At 40.8% G+C, this 26,082-nt stretch overlaps 2 protein-coding genes across 2 annotated transcripts; one reads left to right on the top strand and one right to left on the bottom strand.

Annotated features, from left to right (window-relative positions):
* Positions 1-6,463: 6,463 nt before the first annotated feature.
* Positions 6,464-25,717, bottom strand: poc1a (POC1 centriolar protein A). The gene is made up of 11 exons (XM_085924522.1): positions 25,548-25,717; positions 23,817-23,901; positions 23,555-23,726; positions 23,097-23,276; positions 22,927-23,034; positions 22,720-22,835; positions 21,224-21,357; positions 19,456-19,524; positions 19,264-19,332; positions 12,024-12,260; positions 6,464-7,349 (listed from the first exon to the last, which is right to left on the bottom strand). Exons 1-11 carry the CDS (start codon positions 25,560-25,562, stop codon positions 7,218-7,220), a joined length of 1,317 nt encoding a protein of 438 aa, XP_085780648.1. The 5' UTR covers positions 25,563-25,717; the 3' UTR covers positions 6,464-7,217.
* On the top strand, positions 24,209-25,206 carry b9d2 (B9 domain containing 2). The gene has a single exon (XM_085924523.1). The coding sequence runs from the start codon at positions 24,515-24,517 to the stop codon at positions 25,040-25,042; it is 528 nt and encodes a 175-aa protein (XP_085780649.1). The 5' UTR covers positions 24,209-24,514; the 3' UTR covers positions 25,043-25,206.
* Positions 25,718-26,082: the final 365 nt, after the last annotated feature.

Below are 26,082 nucleotides of genomic sequence, written 5' to 3'. Positions count from 1 at the left end.
TATTTTATGGCTGTAATCAAAGTGAAAATGATTGTTATTATTATGAATAAATGATTAGTTATTTAACTCCAGTTAGCAATAAAAGTTGAATATAGTTGAAAAACTCTTTACTTTATGTCGAGGGATATATTGAGATGTTGGCGGCACAAACAAATAGCTGCATAGAGCAGCAATTACATTCTCCCAATTGGATTTGACTACCTGTGACGTTTGTTATGTCACATTGTTGGGATTTTTGCAGGGCCAGTAATTGCCTCCTATTATGTTACCAATGCGCAAAACACTTGTGTCTGTTCTGCAGGACTCGTGAGCCAGTCGTTTGAGTGACTGAGTAGGTGGAGGCTGCTCGCCTACGCTAATGCTGCCACTTCTTTTGTCGCCACACATGTATCAATTGTTTCTAGGAAATGTGTCATTTTAGATTAGTCTAGACTGATGCTCACGCTTTAAAAACAACCTGAATGATTCTCTTTGTTTCGGATCAGGTCTATATTAGAGACATTTATTAGACTCTTTAATCATTGTAATCTTCAGAATATTCAAAGCCATGAATTTTTCAGCAAAGATCCTCCTCAAATACGCGCGTGTGTTTGTCGAAGATGGTACGAACACGTGCTTGCAACGTGAACCCCTCTCTCAACGGGAGTAAAGTCTCTCGACTGAATTCATTAAGGATGATCAAACTAGAAAGACAAAAGAGACCAACTCCTGAAGCTGGAGAAATAAATGAGCATCGCACACGAGCGATGATATAAGCACTACGAAGATGACTGAATGAAAATCATGGGAATATATTTCAAGAACTTTTCCTGCTTTTAAAAGGGACAAATATGGGAAACTGACTTTAGAACTATAACAGTATATCCTCATTGTGGGTTAGAACTTCTACATTGCTTGTGACAAGTGGATTTCAAATGTGCTGTAATTACCATTTGAATAATTATAATGTCAGAGACGTTCTTTTTTTCAAATCATCTGGAAATGACTTTGTGAAAGCTTCCTTGCTTCAACACATTTGTCAGACTGGTCTGGTAAGGAACATATGACATCTTAATGGTCTCGGCGTACGTGTAAATGTTTGCATGAGATTTTGTCAGACTTTATGATTCATTCAGGCTCCGTTCACATGTCGTCTCTCGAATTATCTATCAGGAAGCGGGTAGAAACCCTTCAATCTTCCTTTATTAAATAACCCCAGACATTTTAGAGAATTATATGCTACCACATTGCGGAAGAAACCGTTTGGGGAAGTTGCAAAAGCACAAAAAGCATGCTTAGATGAGTCTGGTGCGGAACAACTCAAGACCCCTCCACCTCAACCTGCTCATATCAATGTATAATGTTTCAAACTATCAAAGCACCTTTTCTGATTATATCTACTTTATATTTCTGGTATTGTTTGATATCTCAGTCAAGTATATTTCATAGGTGTTTTTGCTCGAGTGTGAGTGAGTAAAGAAACCCCGCAATGGTCTTAAACACAGGAGGAGGTGTCTGTCAAGGCGTCAGTGTTAAAAAAGCCAGAGTGACTCATCTAACCTGCAGACACCAAAAACAACATTGAATGTGTTCCCATTGCAAACTGACTGAGACCTTTATTTCAACATTTATCTGGTTGTTGTTTGTTTGATTGAATTAATTTGGAGAGGAAAACACACATGTCCAAACAGCACTTCATCTTGTTATGTTACCATGACAACGGGAGGAAGTATATGGGCAAAGACGTATGGCCTTCAGGGTCACTCATAATGATCACTTTGGTGTAAGCAGCAGTTTTAATTTAGCTCTCACTAGTCTGCTACGTGACACAACAATGTTATTCATTTCAGTGCTTACAGAACCTTCAAATGTTGAAGAATCTTTAAGAGTTGCAGATGAATGATTCAATAAACTAAGTAGGTCATTTCATTGATTTAGGATGAACAAATTGTGGTTGGGTAATTTATTATAATATTCCATTAATTAATACAAGGTGTCTTTTTTTTGTTGCATGACTACCTTGTCCTATATTATATGAGCGAGTGGCTGACCTTTCGTGTGGCGAGGAGATGAGGTGAGGCGGAGGTGCAGGGAGGGTAGCAGGTGTTAGCCGACTTATCCGAGAATTTGTTTTATGGGTTGGGTGTGTTGTCAAGAGTGGTCATCAATTTTCAGTCTGCCAGCACATTTGCACAGCTTGCCATATGAAGTGCTTTCAAGCGGCACGGGAGGACAAATGAGCTGACCCAAGTCTGTTAAATCAGGAATATGGTTGACGTAACTGCACTGGCTTTAGATGGCCCCTTTTTGACTGTTTCAAGTCGAAAACTGAAAAGCATGTACTGTATGAGGGATTTATTTGACAGAAACTGAGACCAACAACAGTAGAGTTCAGAAATCCAAAATCTTTGTTCCGCAATCGGGTAGCAAACGAGTTCTGGTTGCATTTGAAATTTCCACTAACTGCACAAAGGTTTGGACTTTTATTGGACTTCTTATTTTTTATATTGCTTGATTTTGTCTCACTCCAACCCAAACCAATCTGCAATTGAAGTGTAAGAATTGTCTCTGAAGTATTTAACTTGTAATTGACTCATTAAAGAAAATTGATTGGGTAATTGGTGAAAAGGAAGTATAAAGTTGAATTGAAAGGTCGGTAAACTGGTTTGTATGTTGTTTTGGTATTTTCGTTTTTATGGCCGCCCTAATTTACTTTCTACTTTGTAGTTGAATCAAATTTTATTTTTGTTGTTCTTTGAGGCTGAGTAAACAAGGTCCATGTGAATGGCTTTGGATTTGTACCGCCTCCGGCCATTCACTCTGAGAGAACGAATGGAAAAGATGGTTTTGGAGCATAAGCCCAAGCGTGGGTTGAGATCAGCGCAGCGCCAAAAACCTCAGCAACTGTCGACAAGCGTGGCTCAGTCTCCAGAGTAGAGGAGAGTTTGCGGTGAGTGGACTGAAGTGGTGGCGAATGGAGTTGGGGGAGTGTGGTGGTTGAAGGGTGTGTGTGTGTGTGGGGGGGGGGGGGGGGGGTCAGGAAATGAGGCACTAGGGAATCTGGCCAAATCCAACTCTGTTCCAAAAGGAGATGACGAGAAAAAGGCTTCTCCTGCTTTGAAAACAGACAGTGATGTCACAACGTGGTGTGCGTCACATGGAGTTAACTTTTAACATTTTTAAATATCACTCATACATGACTTTGAGTGTACATAAGACTTTCTTTAGCTGTATTTCTTTGTAAAGCAGTGTGTGAAATGCAACTGTCTTCTCATTTCAAAACAATCTCTCATTGTAAATAATAAAATAAAAAATAAAAAAGTAGAATAAGCCAAACGATAACCTTTCATACATAATGGTATATTACGGCTAAAACTAAATATTCTTTTGACGATTGTTCAACCTTTCAATTATTTTCAATTGATCAATTCATTTGATGGAACAAATCCAACCCTTCATTTAAAAACTAATTTCAAAATGATATAAATAGATTATGAGTCAGTTGCAGGTTTGGTTTGCAAAAGCAAAACATTTTTTTTTTACCATTAATTGCAGTAATTCACAATATTTCATTATTATTATTATAATAATCACTTTAGTCATGCTTCTATGATTCACTCCTTACTGAAGAGAAACCCAAATAAAAACGTTTGCAGCATGCGATGTGAGGATGTCAGCATTATTCCAATTAAAGATTTAACACGCGTTACATTTTTTCCCCCTACCTTCAAAACCAGCAGGTGGTCGCATCGAATGGGGAAAGGCCACACAGTCGCTCAGTGGTGCTCCATCAGTGGGATTAAAGGCTCGGTGCTAGCTCTTAAACTGGGGGGAAAAAAAAGAAACATGATTGCCATGATTGCAATGCTGCAACACCCAGGAGAAACCTATCATCAAGTAAAATAAATAAATAAATAAAAAATTTCCTGTTTTGAATTATTCTGAGTGCAGTTGCTGCATTGGGTCTGCGCCTTTCTGCATATTTCCGAGCACATGCAAGCACTTTAAAAGATATTTTGATGTGGCCACCAGCGCACATTTCTTTCATCTCAGGTGGGATTTTCTTCTCCTTGCTGAGAGCGAGAACAAAGATACACAGCAATGTGTCAAGACAAGTATTTTTAGTTATGGCAGACATTTTTGGAAAGCCCCTGATGCTGTTCAATTAAAATAAAGCTGAATTGGAACAATATTTAGAAACACGTTTTGCTTTTTTCTGATACTTTGTTAGACTTTGCAAAATTCAACTTTAATTTAAACCGTTTTGAACATATCTTGACACTTTAAATGGCTTGACTTTGAAAGGGATTCGGATATTTCCTGTGGAAAATTGGGAATTTGCTTGACCTCAGGCTCCAAACTGTATCTGGCATTCAGATAACAATTGCAATTAACTTGCAGCGGTCTTGTGTTACTGCCTACTTGCTTCACTTTTTAAAAAAAACGAAAAAAAAAGGAACGAAAACACAGCTGTAAATTCTGTGTTTTGATCTGAGAGACAAATTATAAGTGGTTACTAGAACTCGTATGTCTAAGAATACACTTAAGCTATTGATGTATTTGAGAAAAATTTCCAATTTCTCTTCCGCAATGAAACACCAAATGTTACCTGCAGCGGAGACCAAGAGGGAACCGAGAATTGTCACTAATGATGCCAGTTTAGAGAACAACAAAACAGGGAGAGGCCAAGCCCTGACACGTTGAACCAGGATAACAATAAAACATGCGCGCACACACACACACACACACACACACACACACACACACACACACACACACACACACACACACACACACACACACACACACACACACACACACACACACACAGGCAAGCAGTGGCGGCAACCACAGCTTACAAGGAAAAACATATCCAGATGTTCTCCTCATAGACTCACCAACCCCCCTCCCACACACACACACACACACACACACACACACACACACACACACACACACACACACACACACACACACACACACACACACACACACACACACACACACACACACACACACACACACACACACTTGTAAGACAACATATGGCCCGCATATTCCAGAGGCCTACTCTCAAGACTCTTTTTACTTATTTCTGCAGACATTTGCACACCTACACTTGTCAGAAAAGCACCTACATCAATTTCATTGTTAAAGGAACCAGTAGCAGACAGAAGACAGTCCTGGGTTTGGTTTTTTTTTTTTTTTTTTTTTTAATACAGTACTGCATTAGCGGAAGTGGAAGAAGACAATGAAATAACGGAAGGGCGTGATAAAGTAGTCAAGCACAGTAACACAATAAAGCAACTGAATGTATTACATTAGATTTTCGGAGGATTGTTGCTCTGAGAGTCCGAAGCGCCTCCTCTACAAGAGCTCCTGGCAGACCATCTGCTTGAGGCCCATAGTTACGGAAGGGAGACGTATTTTGTGTGTGTGCGTGTCTGAGAATGCCCTAGACAGGAAGGAAGAGTGGGCCCTGTAGCCGAGAACTCCGCTTGTGTTTTACTTCTTTTTCCACGGGTGCAAGAGAGGCCGAGCTGGCTTCTTTTAAAAGAAGTCAGTCATTAATACGTTCCCCCCCTTCTTCCTCTCATGACGCCACACGCCGCTCTCGGGACTGACCTGGGACCTGGACCACCATGTTCTGCGTCAACTCATTTGTTCCATGGGTTGAAAAAAAATAAAAATCACTGTTTGTGTCTGTGAGTGTAACCTCAAGCTCATTTCCATTGAGGCTACTAAAAATAAACGTGCTGATTTAGCAAAAAAAAAAGCAGCCAGGTTGTGCATATAATACTGGAATGAGACATAAAGATTTTGGAGTTTCTTAGTTTCTACTTATGTTTCTATTAATGTTTTAAAATGACTTTTTCTTATCTTCGCCTTCCATTCAAAGAACGTTAATAACAGGCCACGTTTGAAAATGTTTTCCTTTTCTGTCAACAAAGGTCTGATTAGGTGTTGATACTAACTGATGAGGTCTTAACAAACAAACATGACAATGGTGTTTGTGACATTTTTGAGACCTTGGGGTGAAGAGTGATTTGCAAGGATAATTAAGTTCTTCATTTTGGCTAATCTAATAACTTCTTCCAGATCTCCAAAAAGTCTACCTTCACAATTGATGTGTATGATGTCGATGGATGTTCTATCCTGCCTACGCATCACACTCCGAGGGAAACCAAAGTTGGCGGGCTGAAGAGTATTACTTGGCGGAAGCCCAGCCTAATACACGGCAGCTTCAAAAATCTGGCAAAGGAGGAGGTGAAAGTGACTCACCAAGCGTTTGAGATGACAAAGCTCACGACTCACGCTGTCCACATCTCTTGCTGAAGACAACAAAACAAAGGAAAGTCACGATGTGTCGGACAACCGCTTTGGCTCCGAGGACCAGTCGGTGGAGGAAATGGTCCTCTTAAAGCGTGACTGTTGATGACATCATTGCCCTGGCAAAAGTAATGACAACAAATGGACTTGCAGAGAGTTATGAAACAGCATCTGGAGTCTCTTTAATTTCAAGTAGGAAAGGGAATTGAAAAAAACGGATAAAAACATAATAAGATGAAGGTTGGGCTACAACATTAAAAGTCACGTTGTAGTCCGAGTACAGAAAGCAAATCCAAATATACAAAAAGCACCCCGAGATTAGCTTTCACTTAACGAGGACATATGGAGCCATTTTATGAGCCAATAATACTTTGTATTGATGGCTCATATACTACAAGCTGTTATGTACACATAGTGTAGTTTAGGAAAGGCTACCTCCACAAATAAATATTTTCATGTCCTTATGTGGGTCTGTGAGTTGTCATGGTAACAGAAGCGGCGATTGCCATTGACCGAGGAATATACAGGACAGTCGATAGGCCAGTAGTAGACCACTTTCGCAAGAGAGGGCCAGTTTGTTTTAAGGACCAAGTCAAGAAATGTCTATGGGAAAAAAAAAAATGCAATTATGACTTATAGAGATGTGGAACTACCTAATTGCCTGGTGCCCTGGGACATAAGGAATCAGTCTTCTTATGATACTCCCTCAAATGTTTAAATTGTGAATGAAGCTTTGGTTGCCAGTTTGTCCAAAACAGCTTAAAAAAAAAAAAGAAAAAAAAAAGTCTCGCTTAGGCAAGCAGGAAAACGTCACCTACTGCAAACACACTTCATCAGCAGAAAAGAGTTTTGTCGCAAACAACCCCCCTCTGCAACATTTGTCCCTGCCGCATTTCGAGCGACGAGGCTCAATGCGGGGCGGCCGGTGTCCAGCTCTTCTCGTCTGGAAACGTTTGCGCTTGAGACGCCACCTGGTTCTGTAAACATTCCTTCAGCTTGTCTTCTGTCAGCGACAGCCGCTGTTCCAAAATGGCCACCGTCTGGATGGAGAAAGAGAAGGTGGATGATGATGAGGAGGAAGAAGAAGGGAAGCCAGATGAAGAGGAGAGGAAGGAGATAGATAGGGAGAGGACAGAGGAGGCATGTTAGACGTCCCGCCTCAACGTGACAGTGATGGACAAATAATGGCCGCAATTGTGTGAGTGTGAATGAGGCAGTTTGTGTACTTTGAAAGCGTCGTGAGTGCGGAACATTATTGCTTCGAAAAGATCTGCTTCTGCCTGGCACATTATACTCGAGAATATGTGGAATACGGATGGATGTATTCAGGAAAATTCTTGGAAACTCTTCAAGTTGTTTTCATTTCAAAACAATTTGTCAAATAAAAATGTGAAATTTTTGACGTCAAGAAAATTTGAGATTTTTGTGGTATTTCAGCAAGATAATTCAATGAACATCATTTGTTTTGCCAGGCCACATAAAAAGATGTGGCGGCCCAAAATCTGACCCCAGGCCTTGAGTTTGACAGCTGTGAGCAAAACCATTTCCACTCTATTTAGAACACAACTGTCTTGACACCTGATCTTCAAGATTGAGATGAGTTTTAAACCTTGGGCACTTCACTTGTCAAATCCTTTCAATTCACTGCAACTAAGGTAAATAACAGACTAGAAAGCATCCAGCCGTTTTCTAATGAACCAAGCACATGTTGCTGGTGCCAGTGGTCTGGCAAGTTCAAGGCTCAGCCGTTCCTTGATTGAATTATTTGTGACTGCAGCAAAATGGGTAGATGTCACTTGGCTTTCATTTGATTTTCTTTGTTTTTGCCCCTGATGGATTGATTTGTTATTTGAATTTTGAGTAGTGCCTGAAGACATTCAAGCCAAGAGAACATTGGTGTCCCATTGCAAAGCTGAGGCGGTGTAATAATGATCACAAATCATCCAGACAGCACTTTTATGACAATTTTTTGCGTACAACGAGTGAGGAACATGTCAACGTGTCTCAAACTGTCTTGTTGAATGCTTCAATCAAAAGACTTTGTTTGCAGGATTGGTTGGGAAAAAAAGTATATTTAGTCAAATCTTTAGGATTTTTGTAGGCATTGTCTGTTTGGAGGGTTGAGTATTGATTTGTTACAAACGTTACAGTGCTAAACTTTTTTCCACAAAGTTTTCATACATAAAGTGTCAATGGTGGCCTGATAAAAAAATACTTTGGAGTGGAATTACCTAATAAAGTACTTAAATCTCATCTCAATGTGTATCCAGTTCGTGATTGTTTATTGGACAGGACTCATTCACTGCCATGAACGTCTAAAGTTGTCAATGGGATTCACTGCCATGGTCGTTTATGGACATGAGGTATGTTTTTCAACATTTTGGTAATTTGGGTGTTTAAATTGTGACACAATAATATCTGTGAGATCTGTCAAAAAGCTCAAAAATGGCTGTCAACGGTGCTCTGTAATGAATAGCAGCTATTTTGTCAATTATGTTCTTGATCAAATATTCAAATGCTAGCATTAAATCTCCTGCTGATTTGGTTCTAACATAAACGGTTACGTGATAACTCATTTAAGGTATAATGTTGCATGAAAAATGACTTATGCCCTCATTACTGAACAAATTAAATGAAGGGGACCCTGAAGGTTTTTTTTTTTTATTACTCCACACGAGGCAAAAGGGAACATGTTAGCCAAAGTAATTAGTATGTTATGAAACTGTCTTACGTCGAATGAATATTGCGGGCCCTGATAGTAATCCGATTCTTGCTCAGAGATATTGTTTTTGGTTTGATATTTAACAGAGGTTTTCCATGAGGCTATTGTCAGACTTGTGGGGGCCTCGGGGTGTTTTTCACTGCTGTGAGAAGCTGGCCAAATTGAGTTCTATAGAGAAAAAAAAAAAAAATGCAGCCTGTATTTTGCAACTGGATCCGAGTGATGCTTGTAAAGATCCCAAAAAGTAAAGCTGAAGTGAGGTTTGGAGAGTCTCAGGTTGAACTAAAAACATGGACTTGGAGACTTCACGGATTAAACCACTTTGTTATTCCTTCCAACTGCACAAATCCAAAATTTTGAGACAGTTGGCAGAACATCAGGGCATGCAGAATTGCAGAGGAGTTCAAAAAGTACTGGACTACTGTGATATCTCGTACAGAACGCTGATCAAAGTATTTTATATAATTCTATTTTCAAAGACAAAATGGCTGACAAGTCCTGGTATGTTTCTTCATTACTGTTAAGAATGTTTTTAGTGTTATTATATGCGCCATGGAACCGATTATTTCTAATATAATTATTCCTAACATGAAATACTATTTTGAAAGATGACCAAATCAAATTTTGACAGAATGGATTGTGGTCAAACTTTAAGGTATAGACAAATTCTGAGTAAATTGTCATCTGAAGGCTTGGTCTCCAGATGTGGGGCATGTGAGGATGAGAGGCGTTTTCTTTTGGGGTCATCAGTGGAGGCATCTCCTGTTATTCAATCCATCCAAGGCGTGTATATCTTTCTCCCAGTCTGTGTTCTGTCGATCAATAATACCGTTTATCTTACCAACCTGATATGGCCCCCTCAGTCCTCACCCTTACGAATGTCATTTGTGTGATTGTGCACGCGTCCCCGGGCTGTGGCGACATGACACCACTGGTCTATAGTTTTCATTTAGGATAGGAACCAAAACTTTATGCCCCCTAAAATAGAGCGAGACGTTTTTGTTTTCATTCTTGAATGCATTATACTCCCCATCGCCTTCAGCGTTATCGGCCTGTGTTACACGCAAAGTCTCATCGCTTTGGTACGGCCCACGCGATGTCTGACCCAAAAGACAGACCCATGTTGATATCTCACCGCTTCAGTAAGAAAGTGAGGACTAAAGATACAAAACCAGTTGAAAACGCAACCCTCATGTGAAATCCAAGACGCATGACCCAAATATTAGTGTTGTGTTTGTGTGTGTACAGAAATTCTTTCTACAATGTGTTCTTTGCATTCAATTTTTCAATACCAGAGGGAAAGTCCAGTTTCTTTACTCGCTTTGTCTCATTTCGACATACCCTAAATTGTTAACATCCTAAGATTATACGCTAGCATAGCTCAAGGACATTAACCTCCAAAACCATATATAAAGGAGGAAGGTCAGCTTTTCAATTGTATAAGAAAGAGATTTCCTACGCAGATTGACGAAGAATTTATTAAAACTGTCGATCATTTCATAAAAATGACTTTTGACAGTGTGATCACTAGTATGAGTTAAAAAGTATAATAAAGGCTTAGGCCAATGGCATTAGCATGACGTATTCTAGAAAAGGAAAACCGACTCGTTAATCAGGGATTATTCTCCGGTTACATCTCTGGAATGTATTGGAACATGTTTCTAGAAATGGCGGCTTAACTTCCCTGCGATGCTTTCATAGGACGACTGATGGACGACATTCAATAAGTACTCTGGCTTGAGTGGAAAAAATAAAAAATAAATTCAGTATAGAGTGATGTATAGCACTTATACAGTACATATAGACAACCAACAGCTGGGTGGACAAGTGAAGAAAAAAAAACAGCTAAAACAGCAAAGTGTGTCTTTGGAAGCTTCTGTCGTATGCTGAATAATTCATTCGCTTCCCTCAGATTCCTCGACTGTGAGAGACACAAAGAGCTGAATGGCGAAGAAAGGAAAATATCGGCAGTTATTCGCGTTTTCCTAAAAGCATGGCTGTTAGAATATGCTCACGTTTGCCTGATTTGATAGTTTGCCGGTGGGATTGTAAAGTGGTAGAGAGAAATTATAGTGAAACGGGCCAAACAACTTGACATGTGAAGACAGCAAAGGTCAGAGTTCATTCCGTGACTTGTCATTGTGTCAGATATTCCGGTCGTCATGTTGAGTTTTCAGATTTGAAGGAAAACGTGTATTAGTGGTGAAATGTGGAAGGGGTGACAAAGCATGCTGCAGCCTGCTTTGCGGAACTATTTGCTAATTTTTTTTTTTTTTTTTTTGCAGAATCCCATGCAGGTTTCTACACATAACCATTCATATGTTTTGACTGCAAAGATTCCTATGTGGCATGTCCTCAGTTTGGAATTTGTAGACACTCCAACCCAAGTTCCACAATATATGGTAGCCACATTTCCAACCTTTTTATTTAATTATTACTTTTGCACCACATTCCACAGACAGCCTAGGTAAAAATGGAACATCAACGTCTCTGGCCGTCAATGGCAGTGAATGAGTAAAACGTAAGCCTTGGGATGTATTGACAGAGTGACGTGGTAACATTTGCACACTTAAGAGAGTGGAACGCCCCGATGAAAACCGAGAAATTACTCAGATTTAAAATATTGCTGAAAAAGACTATGAATGGAGCACTACAAATTACCTGCTCTTGTTATCTAAGCATCCATAATTCATGAATGAAATATAGTTAAAACAACACAAAAGGTCTGCTGCTGACAATGAAAACGGAGAATTACAGTCCATTCTGAACAGTTTGTGGGTGGTAATATATGCTTGGGCTGAACAAAATGTGATTAATCAACCAGTTCGAAGCAGTGTCAAGCACCATAGACATAGTTACGTAATCATATTCGTGTTTGTGTCGCTGAAACCATTTCTGTCCTACAAGTTGAGAAGTAAAAAGGAAGCTTTTGTTCTCAACTGCATGAGTGGGTGCTTGCGTTCCACCAAAGTTGAACCCGACGTCCGCTTACCTGCGTGAGAATATCCAGTTGGCCAATAATGTGTTCAAGTGTGCTTGTAAGATGAGGACTGATGGTTTCCTCTATGGCATGGGACTCTTGGAGCGAGAGTTGAGCCGGGCCGTGGACCTTTGCGTGGGTGGGACTCATGTGGCTGGAACTGGTGCTGGAACTTCTGTAGGCGTGAGGATGCATGGTTCCACTGTGACGACGGCCCGTTTTGGGAGCAGTTCGGGTTTCATCCGAGGCCTAAAATCACAGGAAACAGGAACACAGTCAACATCTTAAAACCTTAAACTTGAGACTGTGTTGGAACAAAAAGAAATAAACCCTAATTTGAAATCCTAAATTGAAAACCTAACTGAGCTTCAACCTCAAACCTTAAATCCCAAAAACTGAAACACCGACCTTAACTAAAACATACAAGTCTAAGCCTGACGCCAAATTCTAAACCTGATGTTTAAGCCCTAACCAGTAAGAGGAAACAGACGTACACCCTATAACTAAATAAATTTGCAAAGATAACTCATGGAGGTAAGTTATTTTAACACACCTAAGTGACTGAAAACTAAGAATGAGAGTATGCAGCTCAGTGTGGGTGGCAAATGACTACCTTCCGCACCAAACGAAATAATTATGCTCAACACGGAGCGCGTGCTCCAACATGTACTTCCGAAGTATACGTCGGTAGTGACAGACTTGTTTCCCCCGGAATTGGGAGTAACCCAGAAGGAGGAGAAAGACAGTTTGATAGATTTCAAGTTAAAATATCAGTAGTGAAAATGTGTTACTTTAAAACTGTTGTATTTAGAATTGTTGAAAAAAAATATCATATTTTGTGTTTTTGAACAATCAATTTTCATCTGAAATTTAAATCCTTGTCCAAGACGTGGTCTCGGTTTATTCCGCGTTTATGCCGTGAGGGGTCACCGCAGGCCAACCAAAACAGTTTATGTAAAACAAATCAGTCTATGTATTCTTATAACGCTGAAAGGCATGACAATGTCCTCAAGTTCCCTCAGCGGTGATTGTGAAAAATACAGCCCAACATTATGCCTTACTAATATTATCTGATACACACAAAGTCTTTGGCATCTGATTCACATTATCATATGCATTAAGCAACAGTAGAGCATGTGACATTCTGATTTATTACCGTTCCGTTCTTTTCCATTCCCCCTTCTCAAGATTTCACATCTGTATTCGGTTTACATCGCCTCCGTTGAAATTGGAATGGGACATTTTTCTTCAATATATTCTTCTGCCCTGATTTTCGTATGCATTGCTCTTTCATTCGGAAGTCAATAGACCAAAAGAAATGTTTTTGAATTGCGTGTATTCGTTACATTTTCATGTGACATTTTTTAACACAGCAAGTTTTGTACGACAAACGCACAGTCAGGCAAAACCTCGATGTGGCCAAACACAAACTGTATACGCGCACCGACCCCGCACCACCCCTACTAATGAATCACCTGAAGTGGAAAACCAACAGTGGAAAATTTCCAGAGGCCCAAATGAAACTTTGATTTGAAAGCAGCCATCCATCAATAGACCTTGCATGGTGCACTACACAAAGAGTGACACTCAAGAAGAGAATGTTTTTATGAGAGGAGACGGACACAAGCTGGGACACAAGCTCATGGTCGGGTTTTATAACTTGATACAAAAGGAGGCTGAAACTTGAAAAACTCTCAAAGAAAATGAGGCTCTTTTCCAACCCAGGTGTTACTCATAACATTCGGCGGGGGCATTTTATTGAGGTGCCAAAGCTCTGAAGTCATGCAGCCTGCTTCATTGGCATCCTTTCACCCAGCTAGCATTACCATTATAAGTTACACATGTTCCAAGACATGTTTAAAACAAGAAATGCTCGAAGAATGTGTGCCGTTAGCAAAAGCGTACTCAGCTACATTCTTATTCGAACAATGGGACTGCAAGACCAAAAGGGGTATTTGAGGTTCTGCTTTTGAATCCTGGTTTAGATACGTGGACGATTTCCATGTTCTGTCAATAATTAAAGCGGTTCTCCATGGGTAGGGTAGCTTGACGTTTTAAGGACCTGAGTCAATCCTGAGCCAATTCAAAGATCAGGGGCCACAAATCACGTCAAAAGACTACGGTTCGCACCTTGCCAAAGAAATGAGGAAAGGTTGGAAATCTCCCCAAAAGATAGTCACCACCATACCATCTAGTTACATCATTCCACAGAAGCTGCATGTGAGCAAACACTTGAGAATTGACAGCTTTTTACCGTTCACGGCAGACATTTCTTTGAAACGGCCATTTTTTCCTTATCTTTTGCTACGGCATCACACAAAGGCATCTTTTCTTCTTTTTCTTTCACTCCCTATTTTCTCATGTTTATGTTTTCTCGCTCCCCTGGCCCATTATCTACCCTCTTTAACTCCTGTTGCGATCTTGTCCTCAACTATGCTCAGGTCCATCTCCTCCCTCTCATGTTCTCCTTTCTGTCACCTGCTGGCAAATGCAATCAATTTCCCATTGGCAACATAATCATAGAAACCTTAAAGAAATGATAAAAGACCCAGAACAATAGAAGCTGCTTCATATAATTTGTGGATTAAAACATGCCTATATAATCAGACTCCACTTAAAAGTATCATTTTGTGTAGATGTGAAAGAAACAAATCTTCACATTATCTGCGCCATCAAGCCAGAAATCGTTTCAGTCGACTCATCATGACATCATCTTTTCAAGTTTGAAGATTTGGGGATCTCACATCAAGCCCAGCAAATAAGGGCCTTCAAAGACTCGCTTTTAATAACTTGAAAGACTTCTGGATATTGCAGTTATAGGCATGTACCGTGCAGTAGCGCAATGAAAACAACGGCGAGGGGGAACAGAAGTTCACGTTGCTACTAAAGTCTGTCTCTCCGCATCCTAAAGCCGTGCAGTGCGGTGCGGTGGAGTGTGCATGTGTGTTGAGCTGTGAAGGGGAGCCTGTTGCGAGCATGCCGATCATCTGCCTGTACACGTGAGCGGGGAGAAAGACCCAGATGTGAAGCTAGAGACCGAAGGGGGGGGGGGGGGGAGGGGGGAGATTAGGGCGGATGCGGTAAGAGAGAGCTGATCTGCACACACACACATGCACTCATCTATTTTCCCACAGCAGTGAGGAAATCAGAAGCCGCACAGCTTCACACATATTCTCGGTCTTCCGGCGGGCAAGAGCTTTGTTTTAAATCGGACTTATCGTCTTGAACAAACAGGCCTCCGTATTTCTGGTGGCGTGCTCATGACTGGCAAATCATCACGCATGGAGTTTCGCATCCAAGCACATAACCAGATAAGCATATCAAATGAGCTAGTTTGGAATTCCCTGTGGAGTTGGTTCCCTAGGGGGGGGGTAGCTGTAACTGTGAGCGGCCTTTCCTTCCATGCATTTTTCTCGTTAGTCAAATCTCTTTTTAATTAAATTAATTGTAACCTTAGGCTGTATTGGGCTGGGAGTGGATTCTGAGCATAGCCGGGGGGAAGGATCTTCCAAAAACACAGATAGGAGGTTTTAATTTTCTTATATGTGTCAATAAAAGTGCATTTGAGGACTAAATACGTATGATGAGGAAAATCTTGGTGTTTAGTTCCCCTATGAAAATCCTGAGAAAAAAAAAAACAATGTCAATTTCCGGGTCACTTTGGTGAATCTCTGAATATATGTGATTGTTTCCTAACAGGTAAATCATTCAATGTATACACAATGCTTAGAAAAATCAGATTTTATTTAACGAGCTATCTGTGTTCATTCAGGTGGCAGAACACTTTCACGCGTTCTATTCCCCGCATCATCCCGCTTGACTTCATAGGGACGCGAGGCGAGAAAGATTTATCTCCCGTTATTAGAACCCCGCTTGTTGGTTGTTTACGCCTAAATCTATAAAGCGTTTGAAATCCATTTCTAAGCGACTACTGTTTAAACGAGAGGGTGACATTTTTTCCACTCCTTCCCTTCCCTCTCAGGCGACACACACACGTGGCAGATGAAAGAGGCGCTATAAATAATGAAGTCTGAATGGATAAATAATACATGAAAAGAAAAACCTAGGAAGGTGGCACTTTCCTGATGCGTCACCAGGCATCGATGCCAACGTTACAATTTGCAAGTGACAATTCAAGAAAAAAAAAAAAAAAAAAGATGAATGAAAGCACAGAAAAAGAACCTTAATTAGAATGGATTTCTCTGTGTGCAGGAAGGTCGTTAAAATAACTACAGCATGTTCCACACGTGTTTGTATTCCTAGTAGAGGAACACGTGATTTTAAAGTCCAAAGTAGAAGCTTTATGTAATGCTTCAATTAATTTTGTTATGGTTTTAATTACAGCCTTAATTTCATGCAATCAGTGGGTATCTGAGTTGCTTGGCAGTTATGAATACAATTTCAGGCAAATGACCTTTCGCTAAGACCCCTGCCGCTCTTTAGCTACTCTTGCAAAGTCCAGAGTTATTTTTGTTATCTAACACAATGAAATAAATCTCCTTTGAAATTGACTAGTTCTCTATTAATTATTCTCGTGAACCATTGGAGCCAGGAGCATTTGGGTTGGGGAGCTAACAACACCTGATCGTTATTTTATAGAGAATACAAGTACATGCGTACTTTTTCAGGAGAGTTGAGGCTTTAAAAATTTGAGAAAAAACATTAACCCCCCCAAAAAGGCAATGATAGTGTATGTCTAAAGCTTTTTATAAAAAAATTGTCATGTACTGTATATAATATAACATTTTGTCATGTACTGTATATTAAGTATCAGTCAATTAACAGATGCCCTTTTTTTCTTCTTCTTTCTTTAATCAAAAGTAGCCCAGTTGAGGATAATAAGTTTTCAGATTCTCCTTCTGGTTCTGATCTCTCCCCAACGTGACTCGATTCCAATCTAGATAATTAAAGTTAGCTACTCTAAAATCTCAGCGGACAGATTGCACTTGTTGAGGCAAGTGACCAATCGGGTATGAGAAAGTTCAAAGATTGATCCTAGTGTGTGGCTCGGGTCCGTACGCAGGAGAGGGATCAATATGGGCAAGAAGGATGCTGAGTGTTGCGCCTGTGAGGACCTTGGCTTTGTCCTTGTTGATGTAAGTAACACTGCGGCAGGTGGAAACGATTGAAATCTGAACCCTTCCCTGAGGTTTCCTCCACTCTCGGCAACCACCTTCGCCATTTAAGTGTGAAAGCGATATTTGACGACGCATTTTAATATTTAAAGAGAGCTAACAGCCGCAATCCCCTACGACCTTGTTTATCTTTTGAGAAAATGGTCAGTCCATTATCGAGGATCAACTTTAAACGTCAACTTTGGTATGAATTGTTGAGTAGAGCTTCATGTATTGTGATTAGATATAATAAACATCTTGATATCCATAACAGATTTTTTTCACTGGAGCGGGTTCATATTCAAATTATAAATGGTAATAGTAATCTATACATTTGATTATGAAATTTATAAAACATCTGGAGTCCAGGCAAAATGGAGTGCACTAGTTTGCTGAGTCTGACTAAAGATGAGGAACATGACATCAGCTATAGGTAAGGTAACACATGTAGATACGACACCCAAAAAAGAAAGTAAATTTACATTACTAATTGAAATATGCTTTGTTTTAGCAAGCAAAAATGACAGAATGCTTCAAAACCAAAAACGTGGTTTGTACAGAACAACAACGCAGGAAAAAGGTGTTGGTAAAAAGAGGCCTATAAATTTGCAACTGGGACATATTATGGAAAATTGGCTTTTTAATTGCTTGTCTAATAAGTCTCTGAAGTGCCTGCCCCATCCATGGGTGAAATTACATAACCAGGTACAACTTTTGTCAGCTTCCTATATCCAAAATGTGTCACTTTTTTCTTTTTCTTTTGGCTTTTCCGTGTTAGTGGTCAATATGTCTGCCTCACAGTCGAGAGGTTCTAGGTTTGAAACTCACCAAAGGTCAGCTGGGATATTTTCCAGCTGACCCCTGACTCTAATGAAGAAAATAGATGAATGAATATTCTACTTCAAGCCTTGCCAAGGGTACAGATTGCTCTTAATATACTTCATAATTTTCCCAGCAGTCTTTAATACCAGATTGTTTCCGGCAGTAATCACACAAATCTGTGCAACTACACAATCACCAGACAAATTTGAGCGTAACTCTATCTAGTCTATTTGCAACAAGGATAGGTCAACGATCAAGCTCAGAATTATTGACAAAAATAGACATGTGCGCATAAATGGCTTAATGGCTCTTTTTGTGTCTGACTCCGTTCAGTATAATTGACTCTGGCATTTATTGCTGCAGAAATATCAAATGAATACATTGGATAACATTTTGTAAGGTTATTCTCTTTTGTTGTTATTGCAATTGCAAAACCACAAACACCAAAAAATGAAAGTATAGTATTTCATCAACCTTAATTTGAACCAAATTTGATTTTAGACAAACAATGATTGCATATTATATTTCATATTTTGTCTATAGAAGGTCTTCCAGGAGCCTCATTGTTATTACAAGAGATTTACACAACCTACTACCTGTATGAAGATCGCATGATAGAATGTTATCATATAAACAGAGATTATAGATTAATATGCAAATAAAAGTGAGGGAATAAGGATGAAAGTGTTTCACATCAAAGTGAAGGTGCAGGACCAGTTAGATATTGATGGTCTTGCACCAGAGGTAGAGACGTGAAATACGCCACACTTCAAAGGTTGCAATATGCTTGGAGGGGAAAGGCGGCATGAAAACACTCAACAGCGGGGCATCTGAACCATGTGGGTGCCATGTGTTTATTTTTGTCCTAGCTGTAAATATTTGCATAAACCTGTACGTGAACCTGTGAGATTATGTTAATATTTAAGCATAATATTGATATTGTATGTGAACATTCTGCTACTGCTGCATAAAAATTGCTTTCCAAAGAATCTGTGGAACATTTTTAAATTGAAATGGAGGGGGAGCAATTAAATTGGAAATCAGATTTCTTTAGAAAAAGCCATATTTGCCATATTTGCCATATTTTTCCATCCTATACTGCATTTTGTGACATTGTCCGACATCACTAATCGTTCCTAGCAAGCATGGACATATTTCTGTCGATTATGCATTTTCTTGCAGCTACTGAGGCCCAATGTGCAGTACACCAATTAGTCGCAACCAGAAAAGCTCCTGTTTAGTTTCAATGAGTTTGCAGTCTGAAGAAGTGTATAAGGCCAATAAAGCTGATTCTGATTCTATGAACTTGATGGCACCTGGTTGTTGGACTGTTGCTTGTGGGCTGTTCCACTGGGCTCATCAAAGTTGCTCTTCCACATCAGCACCTGGAGGACGGTGTAACATATTTTGTCAAAAAAAAAAGCATGTACAAGAATGCTTATAGGGATATTGTTTTGCTATAAAATGAAAGACAACTTAACAGGCTAGAAGTGACTTGAACTTATTACCTGTTCATCAGCACCTCCAGAGGCAAAGTACTCTCCCGTTCTGGAAAAGGCCACACATTTTACTGGACCCTGCGGAGAAACAAAGGCGAGATCACGGTGAATCTTTGTCTCACCTGACGACTCCTCTGCTAACTACTAAACCTGCATGGGGGCACGGGGGGAAACCAATAAAGAAAGCAGTAGACGCAGGTGGGCAGGGGTCAAACTCTGGTCAGAACCGGCAAATGATCACCTCGGGGGTGTCGGGACAAAAGAATGGAAATGAAATTCACACATGAGGTGAGTGGAAATAATCAAACGGGAGCTGCGTCCTATGCGCGGCTGGAACCCAGACAGGCCGACTTGTGTGAGGAATGCTTTCCCAGAAGCACCTGAGCGAAGCAGACAGTGTCACTATGGCAACGCGACGACATGACAGACAGTATGTTCTGTTTCTGCTCTGACTAATGCCTGCTGCCAGGCTGGCACTTGCCGAGGCGAGACGAACACACATTACTGTACTTTGCTCTGGGTAGACGTTCGATAATACTGTATGTGCATTTGTCCGCTCTCCATCTGATGCCCCGAACAGAGTCTGAACACAACTTTACTTTTCAGCCTAAAACTGCATGGCCCATGGTTTGCTTCCAAGAATGTTCTTCCTTAACATGTGGTGATGAAACCACTGGCAGGAATATAGATGAGCACAATCTATGAGGAGGAGAAATCCAAGCCGCTGTGCATTCTGTCCTTCCATTATTATTATTATTATTATTATTATTATTGTTGACTTTTATCATACTGTACTGAGCAGCCTAACCGCATGGCTAATTTGCATGAGAGCAGGCCAAACTGGTATACAGTGTGGGTGACGAGAGTCTGTTCTCAGCTGCCATTTAAGTGTAAACTAAAGTTAAAACACAGTAGAAACAATAAAAACAGGAAATCTCCTGTTTTTTTGTGTGTGTGATTTTAGAAACCAATTATTCTTAATGATCAACATCATTTGAATTTAGAGGCTCTACTCTAGTCTGTGAGAGCTGCCTGCTTGAACAGATTGGGGTCGGTGCTGAGCCAAAAAGAACAATGTGACAAATAGAGAGTGTGTGCATGAGATGACAACTTCAGAGGTGTTAGAAAAGGGATATGATTTATCTTTAAAAAAAAAAAAAAAAAATAGTACAAGGAATTGACTAGAGTCCTACAAAGACATCACACACGGGACACAGAATTGTGTTGGATTGATAGGTTTCCACTGGTTGTTGTGCCTGCCAGTCCAGACGGGTCTAAAGTGAGAATATCAAAGCTGTGACAACAGACAGACAGAGTGGAATTGACGTTGGACAAACGGAAGGAGATGAAACAAAGAGGAGGAAAAAGAAAAGGAAGAAGAGGAGGAGGAGGAGGAGGAGGAGGAGGAGGAGAGGAGCCACACGAACAGAGGAAGAAACAGTCCTGTTCTGGAGATGAGTCATTATGAGTGGGCTGCTTGCCTGGCAAGTATTAAAATACACTGTGTACACATACACAAAAGAGGGGGAAATAAGTAAATGACCAAACATATGGTACATATTCTTAATAATAACAAAATTCAATGGAATGCGATCCAATTTTGTCAAATCAGCACTGGAAGTACCTTTCTGTTTAAAAAAAAAAAAAAGGCTGGTGACCTCTGACCTAAACAAAACAAAATCTAAATCAAACTCAGCATGCCTTGAGTTATCGACAACTTCTTTAAATTTATAAGAGATTTGTCCAAGATGTAACGAACTTGGGTACGTGTTTGTACCTGGTGTCCGTGCAGTGTGAACAATAGTTTTCCCTCCACGAGGTCCAATATCTTGGTTGTGGAATCGTTGGATGCGGTGAGGAGGAAATTACCAGATGGATGGAAAGACAAACTGTTCACCACGCCACTGTGAACTGGAGAGAAAACGCACACAGAAGTACAAAAGACCCATATCAAATATTGAAATAGTGTTCAATTGTTCTTAGCACCACATAACCCGTAGGCACCACATGACTCGTAAAGGCCTGTTGTTCATAATGAACCTACCTGCATAATTCAAAGCAATTCCGCATATAATCGATTGTGGCCTGTTTTTTCCATTCCCGCCATTTTCTATGTACCACCTACTCTTATTTTATGCTCCTCCCCACACTGTGGCTTGATGGTGGCTCAACAACATGTTTACATTCACACAAACGGGGATGTCAATTGCAATCGCCTGTGGCAAGCTCTTATAATCACATTTGATACATGTCCACATGCACTGTAGTAATTGGATTCTTGACAGGGACAAAATGAGCACAGAGGGTTGTTTTTTTTTGTGAACCACGAGCTCCCTCTCTTGGCTGAAAGATGATAGCTGATGGCTGTCCTCGATTGAACTCTCTAATGCTCTGGAGGCTCACTAAGTTGAAGTCACACAGGATCATAATTTCATCTTTTCAAGAGATTTGGCTTGGTTGAAGTCCAAATTGTACCACTTGGACTTGGGGCTTTTGTGACTTTTGAAGCTCCCATGTTAAAATCCAAATTACAGATAATGAGGATGCATCAAAACAAAAACAAAAAAAAGATTTAAATTTGGCCACTTAAAACAAGAAATCCATCCATCCATTTTCTGAACCGCTTTGTCCCCACGGGGGTCGCGGGCGTGCTGAAGCCTATCCCAGCCGTCATCGGGCAGCAGGCCGGGAACACCCTGAACTGGTTGCCAGCCAATCGCAGGGCACACAGAGACAAACAACCATCCGCACTCGCACTCACACCTAGGGGCAATTTGGAGTGCACAATCAGCCGACCAAGCATGTTTTTGGGATGTGGGAGGAAACCGGAGTGCCCGGAGAAAACCCACGCGGTCTCAGGGAGAACATGCAAACTCCACACTGGGAGGGCCGGATGTGGATTCAAACCCGCGCCCTCCTGACTGTGAGGCGGACGTGCTACCCAGTGCGGCACCGAGCCGCACTTAAAACAAGTGAATCATATTTTATCACATCAGTCTGGGAACTTGTAATCTTAATCAACATAATGAAGAGGAGGAGGGGGGGTTGTTAATGTCCGGTGTCATTTGCCGTTATTATTTCTTGCAGCTGAAATCCACTAAGGGGAGCTAATTAACACAACCGAGCGGTAGACATACAAAATGCCCCCCCACTCAACATTGGCAATGAAAAAAAAAATATGAATGCAAATTAATCCAGAAATACAATTGATTGTCACCTTAAATTTAACCGACTGATTATGTCAAATAATAGTAAGATGTCTTGACTCTTTACCTTGGTAATGTTGCAACATCTTAAGGGTTCGAATGTCCCACACCTTGACTGAGTTGTCAGTGCTGGCTGCAGCGATGCACGTTCCACTGGGATGAAAATCCACGTGGTTTGCATAACTTCATAAAAGACAAAATGAAAATCAATTTAATAAGACACGTTTGCATTGGTCAAATTCTTGTGAAAAAAACAGACAAACAAATTGTTCACCCTGCATGTTCGTAGAAAGAATGAACACATTCCTTGCTGTTCCTGTCCCACAGCTTGATGCTTTTGTCATCACTCGAGGAAACGATCAAGCGGCTGTCTGGAGAAAACCTGGAAGAAATGCATATATTTAAAAATGAGGGTGCAATTTGGGATCGCAAAAAGTCTCATACCTGGCACAGCGGACCCAGTTGATATGCTGGTTGAAAGAGTATAGAAACTTTTGTCGATGGACAGCCCACACCTTGACAGTCTTGTCATCAGACGCCGTGACAAGAGCTTGACCGTCCCAGGAAAAATTCACACTTCGGACGGTGGCTGTGTGAGCCTTAAATACAGTTGATTGAGCCTTCCTGTAAAACACACAAAGCAATAGGTTTTATTGATGACAGTAAAAATTTAAATAACGCTACTAGGTGATGAATATTCCCTGCAAACTTTTTCCTCTGTTTTTATAAGCTGTCTTCAAAATGTGAAGATTTACTTGACGATAATTTGGTTTTTAACCCACAATTATCTCTTTAAACCCCAAAGTATCTCATTAAATCAAACATAGTAAATAACATACACAGCAAAAATAAAATAACTAAATTCCTACCCTGGCAAAAAAACAAAACAAAATAAAACCTACATGGTGGGCACCCAAAGGCGCACAGTCTTGTCTTTGGAACAAGAAGCTACCAGGTGTCCTGAAGGAGAAAACTGGATGGAGGTGATGGAGTCTTCATGCCCATCAAAACGATACGCACGCCTCTGAGGTGTCATGTTCCAGATCATCACGCTGCAGTCTGTGGAGCTTGTGGCTGGAGGATGACAATCCAGGTCAGTTGTCAGGAAACTCAACTCAATATAAAACACAGATTTATGAATGAATGAGATATTAGAATACTTACCGATCTGTTTCATGTTGCTACTGAAGTCCACACTCGTCACGGCGCCCTTGTGACCCTTGAAATTACGCTCGAGTGTCGGGTCATGCTAATATGGATAAGGAGACAAATTAAAATATGACCCCTGCATACTGACCTGTAGCATGAATTATTAAGCAACAGTGCAAGATTTTGCATGAACTTAATGGCAGACTGCTAATGGAGCTCAAAACATGACACATGCCTGTAGATTTGTCTGCAATGTCCACAAAACTACGACTTATTATCTAGATTGCTTATAATGTACCTTTACCCATTCACAGTGACAAATCCCTTCATTAAATCTGTCATTTATGAAACTGTGTGCCGGCTCATCATTATCAGCCTTATACCCGCATGGTGGCGCTGTTCCAATAGTATTCGCTTCCAAGCGGAGAAGAAGAAGTAGATCCTCCTTCAGATTTGTTCTTCTCCGCCTAGCTTTTAGATTTCTCCATCCATCGCGGCCTTGCACAAAGTTGTTCGGCTTTTCGAAAGTAAATTGACGGACTCCGCTCATCCATTTCAGTTCGCCTGACATGCAAAACGCGGAGTACAGAGCGTTCCTGCACGAACAGTGTTGTGCATGAGACGTGCGCCTGTGACGCCCGCAAGCTACATAGCTCGCGTGCGAAGTGGATATAAAGAGTGGTTTTGTCACGCCAGAGTGGATTTTTCGTGCCATGGCCGAGCTACACATCATAGGTCAGTTGGTCGGGGCAACGGGCTTCCCTCAGAACAGTCTCTTTTGCAAATGGGGAGTTCACACTGGTGGGGCGTGGCGACTTCTCTCCGGCTTGAAGCAGGGTCAAACTCAAGTAGACTGCCCGCAGACAGGAGATATGGCGTACTGGTGCCATCCCATCGACCTGCATTACGCCACTAAGGGTCTTCAAGGTTGGCCTAAGATCCACCTCCAGGTGTGGCACCAGGATTCGTTTGGTCGGTGCGAGCTGTTCGGCTATGGCTACTGTCACGTCCCTTCCAGCCCGGGACATCATCGAATTAGCTGCTGTACGTGGAGGCCCCTGGGCTCCTGGCAGGAGGAGTTATCGCGAAGGTTCGTCGGCGGTGGACCACAGCTGAGGAACCCTGATTTGATCTACACTGGGACGGACAGATACAGGCTGCACACCGCCGCCATGGGCACTGTGGATTTGGAGCTCGGCATCATCATGAGAAACTTTGACAAATATGGTGTCGAGAGTTGACGCTAAAGGAGATGCATATTAAATATACATTTTTTTCCCCAAGAGAATTTTTGAACTATGAACTACCAAATGAAGACTTGCACCATTACTAAATGGCTTTGGATGCTCAACAATCATGTGTTCGCCAGTGAAAGAATTGATCAATAAAATATTTATTTTCATAATCCTTAACTTCATTTCCAACCAAAAATACTGATGAATTAATGTCATTCATGATTCAGTTTCTGCACAACATTCCAGTATGCTCCATTCAATCTGCACGCCGGCAAATCGTAATTCCTTTTGTGTGTCACGAACATTTAAAAACCAAACAAAAAAAAAGGTTTGAAATATGACTCCCTCGAACTAACATGTGCATAACAGAAATACGAGAGGTTTCACATAGTCTTGCAAATGTCAACGTTATTTTGTGACGTCCGTTTTACGTCAGTTGCTACTTAAAAGAGACGCAACTTCAACTTCCATCTCCAAATCGGGCAACAGATAGCTTTATAAAAACCCTTACCAGTACAGAAGTCATCTTTTGGGGTTCAAGAACGACGCGATATGTTGCGATGACTTGATAATTGTTTAACAAGAGTGATACGGGATGAGGGGAAAGCTAGTTGTTAGCCGTTAGCTCAGCTGCTAGCCTATGACAACAAGTTTCAGTTTACGCGCCGCGATTGGGCGCCCGGCTACCGCAGATGCCTTAAAGGGAACGCCGCCTAATTTTCTTTACAATTGGGCGGAGGGGGGGGGGGGAATAAATACCAACATATTGCAAAGAATGTAAAATGTGCTAATATTATTTTTATAATTTTCTAATTTATTCATACTTAACAACCAATTCTAACGCAGTTTTAATATCCTTTTTCCAAAATGCAGTACCGGCTTATTGCCGCCAGATGTCAGCAGTGTGCTTCTAAGTGGTGAGCAAACTATACACATGGACATGGCTACAAAATGTCTTTAATTTTAAAACTATTAAAAGGCGTCATAAACAATAAACCATCCTTTCAATGTGCATACAAGTGTTTCCTAAACTTTATTATACCAAA

This window comes from Syngnathus leptorhynchus, chromosome 11 (genome assembly GCF_054491065.1).
Source record: "Syngnathus leptorhynchus isolate UIUO chromosome 11, UIUO_Slep, whole genome shotgun sequence".
NCBI classification, from domain to species: domain Eukaryota; kingdom Metazoa; phylum Chordata; class Actinopteri; order Syngnathiformes; family Syngnathidae; genus Syngnathus; species Syngnathus leptorhynchus.
The sequence above is the reverse complement of the archived record's forward strand: the minus strand, read 5'-3'. Positions and strand labels throughout refer to the sequence as shown.

Coding starts and splice junctions, on each gene's coding strand:
- b9d2 (XM_085924523.1), top strand. CDS start 24,515: ATGGCCGAGCTACACATCATAGGTCAGTTGGTCGGGGCAACGGGCTTC.
- poc1a (XM_085924522.1), bottom strand. Junction 19,333..19,455: donor CTGGAGGTGCTGATGAACAG/GTAATAAGTTCA, acceptor ACCGTCCTCCAG/GTGCTGATGTGGAAGAGCAA. Junction 12,261..19,263: donor AGCAACAGTCCAACAACCAG/GTGCCATCAAGT, acceptor CTGTGATTTTAG/GCCTCGGATGAAACCCGAAC.